Source organism: Bombyx mori, chromosome 20, assembly GCF_030269925.1.
Source record: "Bombyx mori chromosome 20, ASM3026992v2".
NCBI classification, from domain to species: Eukaryota; Metazoa; Arthropoda; class Insecta; order Lepidoptera; family Bombycidae; genus Bombyx; species Bombyx mori.
In genome coordinates this window covers 12,496,250-12,508,980 of record NC_085126.1, presented here as the reverse complement: position 1 = coordinate 12,508,980, position 12,731 = coordinate 12,496,250, and the positions used below count along the sequence as shown (strand labels likewise).

The window sequence follows — 12,731 nt, the reverse complement described above, 5'->3', positions numbered from 1 at the left end:
GGGGCTCCGTGGTTCGTGAGGAACGTCGACCTACACGACGACCTGGGCCTCGAATCGATCCGCAAACACATGAAGTCAGTGTCGGAACGTTACTTCGATAAGGCTATGCGTCATGATAATCGCCTTATCGTTGCTGCCGCTGACTACTCCCCGAATCCTGATCACGCAGGAGCAAGTCACCGTCGTCACCCTAGACACGTCCTTACGGATCCATCAGATCCAATAACTCTTGCATTAGATACCTTCAGCTCTAACACTAGGAGCAGGCTGAGGAACCCCGGTAACCGTACGCGTCGAACTCGACAAAAAGGTCGACGTGCAGCCTAACCCATGCATCAGCCCGCTGAGTTTCTCGCCGGATCTTCTCAGTGGGTCGCGATTCCGATCCGGTAGTAGATTCATTCGCGAAGCAACTGCTCTTGAGTTGTTAGGTCTCCTTCGGAGGCGCTCGGGCAGTTGTTAGCAAATCCCACCCCTCCTGGCTGAGCATTTGCTCGCCCACCTGTCCTGGTGAAGCTGGAAAGGCCTCCGGGCCACCAGTAATCCTTCAATCATAAAAAAAAAAAAAAAAAAAAAAAAAGTTTCTCGCCGGATCTTCTCAATGGGTCGCGTTTCCGGTCCGGTGGTAGATTCTGCGAAGCACTGCTCTTGCTAGGGTCAGTGTTAGCATCACTCCGGTTTGAGCCCCGTGAGCTCACCTACTAGTTAAGGTTACGCTGAAATAGCCTCTCAAGGCTATCAGATTAGGTAGGAGAAAAAAACTGACTATATATACATACATATGTAGCTATAACGAACATACTTTCGCTAAATTGTATTGAATGACAAATAATAATCCGCGTTTGAGGGCAGTGAGGTGAGGGCCAGGCGGCCGCTGCAGCAGCACACGCGGTGCAACGGTCGCGAGGGGCCGCGTCTTCTCGTCGAAGCTATTCATTCCAACCGTGACCTTAGCCTGATAACCTTTTATTAAAGTTATCTTGACACAAGCCGAGGTCCCTCCAGCCTTCGTCGCCGCGCCGTAATAAGCTCTATTAACCCTCTCACATGAAATCAAATAAAATAATAATATAGTTTTATTTTTGGCTGTATAGGTTACTGTGGATAGATGAACGAGCTCACGGCCCACCTGGTGTAGTGCATAGATATCACAACGTGCTGTCTACCAACGCGTGTAGATGCAGGCAAGAGATCTAAGTCTCAGTTGTATTGAACCAGGGCGTCGTGGCAGGGACAACTGATAGTTTGAAGTCCGCCTCACATCCGCCGCACACACGTCCAACTAAGTCTAACCGTCACGTTGTACGAATGAGTAGTGAATGGGGACACATGGCCTCCATCACATCACCTAACATCGTGTGGGTCAATCGATAGTTTGCTCTTTTAGGCACACCGCAATGTGATAACAGTATACAAGGACCGTATATTTCTCGAGACGCACTGTTGACTGACTCACTGTGAGCTAGAACAATATGCGAGTGAACAGTCTCCGTGACCAGTGATGGATTTAGGCTGGATGCCACCCTGGGCCCTGTTTATCGCGCCGCCATTAATGTTACAATAAATTTTATTAATTTTGAATGAATATTGGAGTTTACTCCTTTAGAATCGATTTACATATATAGGCCCGGGGTATGAAAATTATGGGGACCAAAATCGTACTAGCATGTCACACGAAATGCGTTATGCGCCTGATTGGCTCCTGATTGCGTGATGCGTGCGCGCGCCAATCAGGAGCCAACGCGCGGCCGCGTTATCGCAGGTGACGCCGGGCTGCTGCGCCGGCAGTCCGCCACAAAGCCTCGTACTGATCGCGCGTTTCTCTCATTATTGTATTTTCATATATTTGTTAGTCGTTTGTTTTGTGTCTCGTTAATTTGTTAATAATCTGTAGTGTATCGTGTTGTCGTAATATAGAACTATTTCTCGTATTGTTTCGTTTAATTTTTTTATATCCAGTAAACTCCAGTCGTGCGTCGGAGCGGACACACACACTTTTTTTTTTATTTTAAATTAAGAATAACTTTATTTTTTATATTATGAAAATGAACCTGAACTAATTTTCCACGGAGACTTTCTTTACTTTTTTTTCGTCACTGACATTGTGGCATTTCGAAAACTTTGTCGGCTCTCAAATAATGCCGCCCCGGGCCCGGGCCTCACGAGCCTAGGCGCAAGTCCAGCGTTGCTGGTGACGGATGACCAGGTGCTGTGCGCAATAAAGTTGACAGGTTCTAGCCGCGGCAAGTAACACAATACTAATGGCACCGGTTACAACTGCAACATTCTTGACCACGTGTTGTCGTTGGCGAGCAGCGCGCTGAGTCGATGTGTTCGTTCACAGGCGCAGCGGCGGCGGTGCGGGGCTGCGGCGAGGGCGAGTGGCGGTGCGCGGACGGAGCGCGCTGCGTGCCGCGGGCGTGGCGCTGCGACGGCCGCCCGCACTGCGCCGACGGATCCGACGAGCTGGACTGCAGTCAGTGTTGCAACTCTACCTGCTCTACCAACTCTTCCTGCTTTACCTGCTCTACATACTCTACCTGCTCTACCTACTCTACCTGCTCTACCTGCTCTACCTGCTCTACCTGCTCTACCTGCTCTACCTGATCTACCTGCATTACCTGATCTACCTGCTCTACCTTCGCCCCTCACCCTTTCTTTCTAATTCGTAATTATTTGTTCAATGGAACCCACAACACAACGATCGAGTTATATGTACTGTTAAAAAAAGTCAATTTGTGATTTTCTCACAGTCTTCGATTGTTGAACGAGTTCACAGTTCACCTGGTGCTAAGTGGTACTGGAACCTAAAACACTCTGAGTTAAATGTGGTTTCAAAAACAAAATTAGAGAAAAAATAGGAGTAGGGACAGCAGGAACAGTAGGTAATGGTTGGAGAAGTTAATTGAGGAGAAATACAATAACTCGACTCTTGCCAAGCGACCCCGCGCCGGCCTGTCTCCACGGTCGGCGACAGAGTGGCCCGCCCAGCGCTCGGCCCTCACTCAACCGTGCTTGTAGCTGCATGAGAGTGCCCCCCACATCCCGTCCGCTGCGAGCGGGAACCGTTTCTAACTCATGCTGTTACGAAAATGCCAATGTGATTCTGTGTGCTGTACCTATGTTGGCGTTATGTTTCCAGCGTGGAACACGACATGCCGCGAGGGTCAGTTCCGCTGCGCCACGAGCGGGCTGTGCATCGCGGCGAGCTGGCGCTGTGACGGCGACGCGGACTGCGGGCCGCGGGACAACTCCGACGAGGACCCATACATGTGTACTCTAATTATCCTTCTTATTGTGGCGCGCTCACTTGGTGCTAAGTAGAATCGTTAGCCCGCTGGCCCAGATTTAACAAAAATGTTATTAACGTAATTAAAAATATCTTGTTAGCGAGTGCTCACGATCGTCAGCCTATCAGCAATGTGAAATATATGTGCAGGTTAAGGCCGTAACTATAACGTTTGTCTCCGTAAGAACCAAAAGTGAAGTGGCCAGTAGCCAGTAGAGGCTAGATAAAGTTTGTAGCTCTTCCTAAGACATTATTAAAATACTGTTGTCACTTGAGTATATTTATATTCCTACATCAAATGACACGCCGTGGAAGCCTTGTTTCATTTTTGAAAACGAATGTGGGTTTTTTTTGGAGTTTACTCCTTAAGAATCGATTTACATATATAGGCCCGGGGTATGAAAATTATGGGGACCAAAATCGTATTAGAGAGTATAGCATGTCACACGAAATGCGTTATGCGCCTGATTGGCCAGGTGATGCGTGCGCGCGCCAATCAGGAGCCAACGCGCGGCCGCGTTATTGCAGGTGACGCCGGGCTGCTGCGCCGGCAGTCCGCCACAAAGCCTCGTACTGATCGCGCGTTTCTCTCATTATTGTATTTTCATATATTTGTTAGTCGTTTGTTTTGTGTCTCGTTAATTTGTTAATAATCTGTAGTGTATCGTGTTGTCGTAATATAGAACTATTTCTCGTATTGTTTCGTTTAATTTACCGACATCGTTTTGCTTGTGGCCGGACGCCGTTCGGGTTCGATTCCTGAACGTATCAACTGTTAGTGGGTTGATACCCGAATATAACCCGCTACAAATCATTTATTAATAAAGCTTATTAAATATAAACAATTCCTTCTATCAGTGAATGGACAACTTATATATTAATTGTAAAAGTGAATTATATAGACTTACTTAATTACCGCATCCACGTGTTCCGCAACTCCCGGATCATTCTCACTAGAATACGTAACTTCCATATTTTACTGTATTCAACTGACACAAATTTATATTTATATCCAGTAAACTCCAGTCGTGCGTCGGAGCGGACACACACACTTTTTTTATTGCCCTTGTAGGCAGACGAGCACACGGTCCACCTGATGGTGAGTGGTTACTGTCGCCCATGGACTTCAGCAATGCCAGGGGCAGAGCTAAGCCACTGCCTACAGACTACTGGCTGATGATAATAAATATACTCGTAACAAATTATGTGAGCGGCGGAGCAGCCATTGTTCGCTCGTTCGTCAGCTCGGTGCTGCGGGCATTGCGCACACGAGTCCCAGCCGGAGGGCAGGGACTGTTGCCGCCTTTAAACCAAGCGTGTGTTCTACTGGTCCCAGGTGAGAAAGACTTCAAATGTCGCGGTAACTGGGCTCGGTGTGCCACTCCCGTGGGAGGGCAGTTCTCGTGCGTGCCCATCGTGCAGTTCTGTGACGGAGAGCGACACTGCGCCGACGGCAGCGACGAGTGGGACATCTGCGATAACTGTACGTAGCTACTGGACACACACGAGCTTGTGGTGAGCCGTGGGGGAATGTGTTGTGGGAGCAACTGGTGGAGACAAGCTAAAAGTGCTCTACCAGACAGAGACTTGCAGACTGAAATCGACTGTCTATTTTATGATTGCAACACGCTTTGGCGCGTGGTGTATCTATTAAAATTTTACGCTTCTAAATCGTTACTTAAATATGACTACTACTGTAGGACTACTAGCTGTGTAACTGAGTGAGCATATTGGCTGGTGGTCTCAACTCAATCAATTGAGAGCCTGAATAATAACAAAATATGACAGTGAGCACAGCTCCCTGATTGGTTGGTATGACAAAACTAAATTAAAATTGTTGAAATCATCATCTATTAATCATCATCAATTTTCAGTCACGGTGTCCAGCTGCGCGCCCCTCCGCTGCGAAGTGGGCTGTCGGCCCACTCACGACGGGCTGGCCTGCTACTGTAAGCCGGGGTACGAGCAGAGAGAGGGGAAGTGCGCCGGTTAGTATTCCTAGTATATTAATTAAATAAATTAAGAAAAACTAATAAATATAAGTACTTTAGACCTCGGAACTTACTCATACAAATGTCAATACATATATTTGCCTCTCTATTACAGCAAACAAACAGCTTTTTTTCAATTCGGACACATTCTCCAAACAACTCACATATTGTTACGGAAGTAACTTACGTGCATTAAGGCGTTGACATTTGATTCTCTCTTTCTCTCTCTCTCTCTCTCTCTGACTCTCTCTAAATGAATTGTTCTGGCTGACTAAAGATTTTTTGGAATATTTCAAACTTAGAGGGGTAACATATTTGTTATGAGAATAAGGCTTTAAATGGTAATTTTAAATAAGAAGAACCAATTAGATATCCAGAATGGTCATAATGACATCTGTAAGCCGTTGTCGCCGTTGTGTTGTCCACAGACACCGACGAGTGCCTCCTGGAGGAGTCGTGTGCGCAGCGCTGCGCCAATACTGCCGGGTCGTATTCCTGCTCGTGCGGACCCGGGTTCGTGCTCGACCAAGACGGATTTTCCTGTTTAGCACTTAATGGTATGATACTCCAGATTACTACAGAACAACACGTACAGTTGGACATTAGAGACTCCGGCTCAGGGTGCAAGGAGATTGTTTTCGAGCAGATGATGATCTTCATGAATACCCAAACTAAGTATAGTTGTTTCCCGCTGTTACACTGCGCCGTCGCGACCGGACGTGATCTACAAGTGCCCATTCTGTCCTGGCCGAGTTCATAACGGCATCTACTCTGTTTATTCGAAACAATGAGCAAGTAACACGCACAGATCCGGTGGGCGAGCCGATGTCCCTCATAGTGGCGACGCAGAGCGACGTGCGGCGGGTGTGGCCCGACGCCGCGCCGCCGTCCCGCCACGCCGCGCCGCCTTCCCGCTACGCCGCGCCGCCGTCCCGCCACGCCGCGCCACCGTCCCGCCACGCCGCGGTCGCCGCGCTCGACGTGCGGGCCCTGCACTACAACTATGATAACAGGTCAGTCTTTCATCATTGAGGCTTAATGTCTCTGTCTATATTTACGAAATAAAGGTTTTGCTGAAGTTCTTTTATGATGTTGGCGTGATACCTGTAACCCAAACAAGCGCATTTAAAAAGTTGACTATTTGTTTGTTTGGGATAAGATTTGAAGCAGCATTCTCATTTACTCGGACAGGATTTAGCAGTAGAATAACTTCACAAATTCCGAACTAATAACTAAATTTTATACGATCAGGAAACAGACGCACAGTTTACTAATTAATTAAATTATAAGGTCATAAGATGGCGACTTAGTGTCGGTTCTATACGACGCTGCGCGTGTATATCGGAGCGTAGAGAGAGAGGCGTGTCAATGTCTGCGACTCCTCAGGTCGATCTGCTTCGTGCATCACATCGTGTCCCGCTCGTCGCTGCTGTGCGTGGACGCAGACGACTTCTCCAAGAGGACGTCTCTGCCCGACCCGGATTTCTTCCCGGACTTGGACAGTGAGTACTATCGATTTAATTACTGGTCAAGATTTTAAAGGGCGTCACCGCTAACGTCGGATGAGAAGTTGAAGGATTGTATTGAGCTCATCGTCTGGTCGTACAGCTGTGAACGCAGTGGCCGTGGACTGGGTGTCGGGGTCGTGGTACGTGTCGGACGGCGGGCGCGAGGCGCTGTACGTGTGCGCGCGGTCGCTGGCCCCGTGCCGGCTGCTGCTGGACGCCGCGCTCAGCAAGCTGCACGGGCTCGCGCTGGACCCGTCGCCGCCGGCCGGGTGAGCCGCGCTGCATCCCTACAGACGGACAGCTAACAAGTGAACGTGCTATACGTTACACGCATACGGCACCGGTGTTCGCAGGTACATGTTCTGGACGGTGTGGGGCGCGTCTCCGCCGGGTGTGTACCGCGCGTTGCTGTCGGGCGAGGGTCGAGTGGCGGTGGCCGCCCTCAAGTTGGTCTACCCCTCGGCCCTAACGCTGGACCCGGCCCAGCAGCATCTCTACTGGGTCGACACATATCTCGAGTGCGTCGAGAGAACTGACTACGACGGACATAACAGGAAGACCATCCACAGGGGATATGTCGTGAGTCTTGTCTTCCATAACATCGTCCTGGCTATTACAATACAGTCAGATCGTGGCCACTTACGCGAGTTCAGCTTTCTGTTTTATATCGCTTTGGGCACGGACAGACCTACCATTTTTAAGGTTATACGTTTCTATACATAATTTTCGACTTACGTCATCAGACTGTGGAGTGATTTCCTCTCTCGTGTCTTGAGAATTATGATTTGTCAAATTTCTCTTCGAACGAAGTTCTAAATGGGTACGTGATAGCCGCTTGGACAACCAATGTCTGAGGCACAAGCCTCAGACATGGCCCACGCCCCTTATCCTAGAGAAAAATCCGCATTGTACGGTCCGCACCAGTGTCTGTCTTCGACGACAATTAGAGACACGAATGGTAACATGTTATGATCTCTCTAAAGTACACTATTGTCAGTGTCGTTGACACGTCTGAGTGTCGTCTGGTGTCGCGTCGCCATGATTGCATTACAATTTCGCAGAGCCAAAGGCTGTCCCACATCGCGGTGTTCGAGTGGAGGCTGCTGCTGCCGATGTGGGGCAACAGGTCGGTGGTTGCGGTGTCGCGGTACAGCCGCCCGCACCCGCGCGAGGACACGCCGCTCGACGCGCGACCCACCGCCGTGCTCGTCTACCACCGACAGATACAACCCAAAGGTCAGTCGACCTGCCCACCGCGTCACAAGGAAATGTATAATATTTGTTTCCAAGGCTATGATTGTCTCTTGTTTCCCAGAGTAGGAAACAACGTAGACTATGTATCGGTTCTGTCGGCAGCATGACGCAGCGCGGCCTCAGTCAGATAGCATACATTGGTTGAAAGAGAACTGCAAAACAAATATTGTACTAATGTTTGTGAGCTGACGAGTGCCTTCATTTTTATTATTATTCTTAGATCGGTGAACGAGCTCACTGCTCGCCCGGCGTTAAGTCTATGGGCATCACAACGACAATTTCGCCACTCAGTTTGACATATGAGGCTAAAGTCTTAGTTATATTGAGCCGCGAGCTCGTCCACCCACTTCCGCAACGGCAGACGGAAGAGGTCTCGTTCCGCGTCGATATCGTGTCTGTGTCCCCAGTGCAACACCCGTGCGGCGTGCACAACGGCGGGTGCGCGCACATCTGCGTGTCGGGGTACCGCGGCGGCGCGCCGCACGCCCGCTGCCTGTGCGCGCACGGGTACCGCCGCGCCGGCCACGGAGACTGCCTGCGTTAGTATCCTGCTCCACTACCTGCTTACTGCTGCTACTTTCATCTGCTTAAATAGTTCTACTAATTTATCCATAGTCTGGAGTCTGGCTCTCTCCTCCACGAAGTCCTAGTTTAAATCAGCTTTGAAATAAAATACATCACCCATGTCCTCGAGCGGCGGTCACTCGGAGGCTCGTTCGTCTGCTTTACAATCATAAAACGAAACCATAAAGATTAAAGAGACTAAATACACTATCTCAATTGATCCTTGGTTCTTACCACTCAATCGTATAATCAGGATACGTAATTACTGGACAATATCCTATAGATCTAAATGTGTGGTGTTTCAGGTGTCGAGTTGGAGAGCAACCTGGTGGTGTGCCGCGGGTCGCCTCCTATGGTGCAGGTGCTGGCGGTGGGGGCGGCGGGCGGAGAGGGCGCAGCCCCCGCGCTGCACGGCTCCCGCCCCGCCGCCGCGGACATCGACCTCGACCAGGGCTGGCTCTACTACTGCGATGTGCACAAGTACCTCACATACAATACCTTATATGAGCTTATACATTTCAGACACTCTACTAGAAACTCTGAATATTTATTAGAACGAAGTCTTGTCAATTTCGTGGTATTTCGGCTGGTAGTCTGGAAATATCTGGATTACTCTTTTTGTTTAAGATAAGACCGCCTTTCGTACTTTTTGTGTCAGTGCAGCCCACTCAGGCAATCGGTCGGTGAACAGGTACGAGATAGTGAGGCAGCGGCTGGACGGGTCGGGCCGGGAGGTGTTCCTGGGACAAAACGTCGACAACTGCGAGGGGATCGCCATCGACTGGATGGGTGAGGATCTTCTTACTATTTTTTTCGATACTGCCGGAGAGCCTATCACTTACCTGATTAAAGTCAAAGGTAAACTTCGCTCATTGACATCGGCTACCAAACTGAGCTCTTTTTAAATGCTTTCGGAAGTCTGTAGAACGTCGATAAGAAGTTGAACCTCGAGCTTGATGCGGTGGCGTCTGAAGGCTGAGTGCGTGGCCGACGTCTGATGTAATGATAATATATTTGTGTGACGTGGCAGCGCGCAACATATACTGGACGGACGACGCCCTGGGCCTGGTGTCGGTGGCGCGGCTGGAGGGCGGGGGGGCGCCGGCGGTGCTGGTGCGGGGGGTGCGGGCGCGCGCGGTGGCGCTGAGTCCGCGCGCGGGCGACATGTACTGGGCGGAGTGGTCGCCGGCGCCGCGCATACAGACGGCCCGGCTGGACGCGTCGCGGCGCCGGACGCTGGTCGCCGAGGACCTGCACTGGCCCAACGGGCTCGCCGTCGACCCCGACGACAACGCACTGTACTGGTCAGTTCCTTATATATGTACCTATATACTGCTGTAGGCGCCCATAAACATAATTCGACCGTAATTTACTTTGCATGGTTTTGGTAATATCATAAGCTATTTTATATATAAAAGGGTAAAGACAAATTCGTTGAGCACTATGTGCTCCTCTGTGTGCCAACCGATTCTCTTTTTCTTTCTTTCATTAGCTACTGACGAGGTTCAATGTTACAAAAAAATCTTTTTGAAGTATTCAGTAAATTATTTTTCCAATACGTCTACAATAAAAGAAAAGAGGAATTCATTTGAGGAACACTAGTGTATGTACATACGTACTCCAGGTGCGACACGTACTTGAACAAGATCGAGCGGCTGGTGCTGTCCTCGGGCACGCGGCAGCTGGTCGCCAGGAACACTCTGCAGACGCCCGTGCTGAAGCCGTACGGGCTCGCACTCCATGAAGGTAACACGGGCGGGCAGAATGCACTCACCGATCACAAAATATACTGCAGCTAAATCGTGGTGTTTCATCGTATCTAACACATTTTCTGCAATTGTGCACACAGAGTCCGTGATATGGAGCGAGCACGGGACGGGCGCGATACGCAAGCTGTCCCTGGGCAACGTCACGGTGATCCATCAGTTGCCTCCACCGCTTTACGACCTCAAAGTTGTCTCAAGTACTGCCAGGATAGGTAACATTCGATTTAATATTTTTTCGTTTCTTTTGTCACAGCTGAGCAGATCCACTCAGAGCCGCCTCCCAGTGCTCTATCCGACTGTCCGTGATGAAAGCGCTAAAAACGTCCATTGGACGAATATACTGGATGGATAGCTGTGTGTAATAAATCAGGAAATAAAATCGTATTTATCGTATAATCGTATTTAAAATCGTATTCTAGGTAAGAACGCATGCTCGTTCAACAACGGCGGATGCTCGGAGCTGTGCCTGAGCATGGCGCGGGGGCGGGTGTGCGCGTGCGGGGGCGGGGGGCGGCTGGCGGCGGACGGCGCGTCCTGCCTCCCCCCCGCCGCGCCGCACAACGCCTCGCTCGCCCACAGCTGCCCCCCCGGACACTTCCACTGCGGACGAGGGTACGTCGCTGCGACTGCGACAACGACTATATACTTAGTCTGGCCATAAATACTGTTACAATTAAAAATAAACAAAATATTACATTTGAATTTGGAATCTGTCATTTTTATATGATTGCTCATTGAGTTTTCTCATTTTGGCGCCAATACATTGTACAATATTTTGCGATATTAAAATGGAGTGGGGTGATAAAGAGAACCGAATCGCTGTGATTGCATTACACAAAGTAGGTATTGGAGCCAAATGCAATTTTTAAAACTCTCCATACGCTTGGTATTAGTAAAATGTTTGTGTACCGGGCTATTAATAGTTGCAATGAGACCTCCTCTGTTTGTGAAAGAAAAAGATCTGGCCGTCCACGTAGTGTTCGTACGAAAAAGGTGGTCAAAGCAGTAAGGGAAAGAATTTGAAGAAATCCTGTCCGAAAGCAAAAGATTTTATCTCGGGAGATGAAGATAGCTCCTAGAACCATGTCGCGTATTTTAAAAGATGACTTAGGACTTGCAGCCTATAAGAGACGTACTGGTCATTTCTTAACTGATAATTTAAAAGAGAATAGGGTGGTAAAATCGAAACAACTACTGAAGCGGTACACAAAGGGAGGTCATAGAAAAATTTTGTTTACGGATGAGAATTTTTTTACAATTGAGCAACATTTTAACATACAAAATGACGTATTTATGCTCAAAGCTCTAAGGAAGCTTCCCAATTAGTCGACAGAGTGCAACGTGGGCACTATCCGACTTCAGTGATGGTTTGGTGGGGTATTAGCTATGAAGGAGTGATTGAGCCATACGTTTGTGAAAAAGGTATCAAAACATCGGCACAAGTGTATCAAGATACCATTCTTGAGAAAGTAGTGAAGCCCCTTTACAACACCATGTTCAATAATCAAGAATGGTCCTTCCAGCAAGACTCGGCGCCAGGTCATAAAGCTCGGTCTACGCAGTCTTGTTTGGAAACGAACGTTTCGGACTTCATCAGAGCTGAAGACTGGCCGTCGTCTAGTCCCGATCTTAATCCGCTGGATTATGATTTATGGTCAGTTTTAGCGAGTACGGCTTGCTCTAAACGCCATGATAATTTGAAGTCCCTAAAACAATCCGTACGATTGGTAGTGAAACATTTTCCCATGGAAAGAGTGCATGCTTCTATTGATAACTGGCCTCAAAGTTTAAAGGACTGTATTGCAGCCAATGGAGACCACTTCGAATAAGCTTTTTATTCTTTAAATTGTATTATATTTATGTATTAAACTAACACACTGTAAAAGTAATAAATGTTATTTGCAATAGATTTATTTTTATTTTTTATTGTAACAGTATTTATGGCCAGACTAAGTATAGTTCAAGATAGTTCAACTCTGTTCTCTATTTATTGCACAGGCTAATTAGCGACATTTTTCATGGACATTAGAAAACTATGAGATATATTATGTATACTAGTAGTATCATGAAGTCGAAGAAATACGGAAAAAATTATCGAAATAAGTTTTTTAGCTTCGAACCTGTCGTCGCGGATCCGCCGACCGAGCTGTGACATGACACCCGCTCCACTGAACGAACAACTTCTCTCTGTCGATTTCCCCAAACATGTGTTGTAGCACATCATTAGCTTCAATTGTCGACTTGTCTATGTGAGTGACGGGGAGTGTCAACGTAGTTTTCACCAACTTTTAGACTTGTATTAACTGACGTGTTTTTACACATAGGACCGATGACAAAAGAATAACTACATTATTCTGGC

The 12,731-nt window shown here is 48.4% G+C and overlaps 1 protein-coding gene across 4 annotated transcripts in view; it reads left to right on the top strand.

Moving 5' to 3' along the window:
* Nucleotides 1-12,731, top strand: part of LOC101739226 (low-density lipoprotein receptor-related protein 1) — a 69,881-nt gene that overhangs the window by 11,306 nt on the left and 45,844 nt on the right. For all 4 annotated transcript variants that reach the window (XM_062674460.1, XM_062674458.1, XM_062674457.1 and 1 more), the window contains exons 2-18: nt 2,345-2,476; nt 3,143-3,274; nt 4,626-4,772; nt 5,164-5,277; nt 5,709-5,837; nt 6,089-6,293; nt 6,667-6,782; nt 6,889-7,057; nt 7,142-7,367; nt 7,850-8,024; nt 8,450-8,581; nt 8,912-9,090; nt 9,302-9,395; nt 9,637-9,910; nt 10,231-10,352; nt 10,456-10,584; nt 10,792-10,984. In XM_062674460.1, coding sequence (XP_062530444.1) covers nt 2,345-2,476; nt 3,143-3,274; nt 4,626-4,772; nt 5,164-5,277; nt 5,709-5,837; nt 6,089-6,293; nt 6,667-6,782; nt 6,889-7,057; nt 7,142-7,367; nt 7,850-8,024; nt 8,450-8,581; nt 8,912-9,090; nt 9,302-9,395; nt 9,637-9,910; nt 10,231-10,352; nt 10,456-10,584; nt 10,792-10,984 — 2,668 coding nt within the window. The remainder of the gene's footprint in view (nt 1-2,344; nt 2,477-3,142; nt 3,275-4,625; nt 4,773-5,163; nt 5,278-5,708; nt 5,838-6,088; nt 6,294-6,666; nt 6,783-6,888; nt 7,058-7,141; nt 7,368-7,849; nt 8,025-8,449; nt 8,582-8,911; nt 9,091-9,301; nt 9,396-9,636; nt 9,911-10,230; nt 10,353-10,455; nt 10,585-10,791; nt 10,985-12,731) is intronic.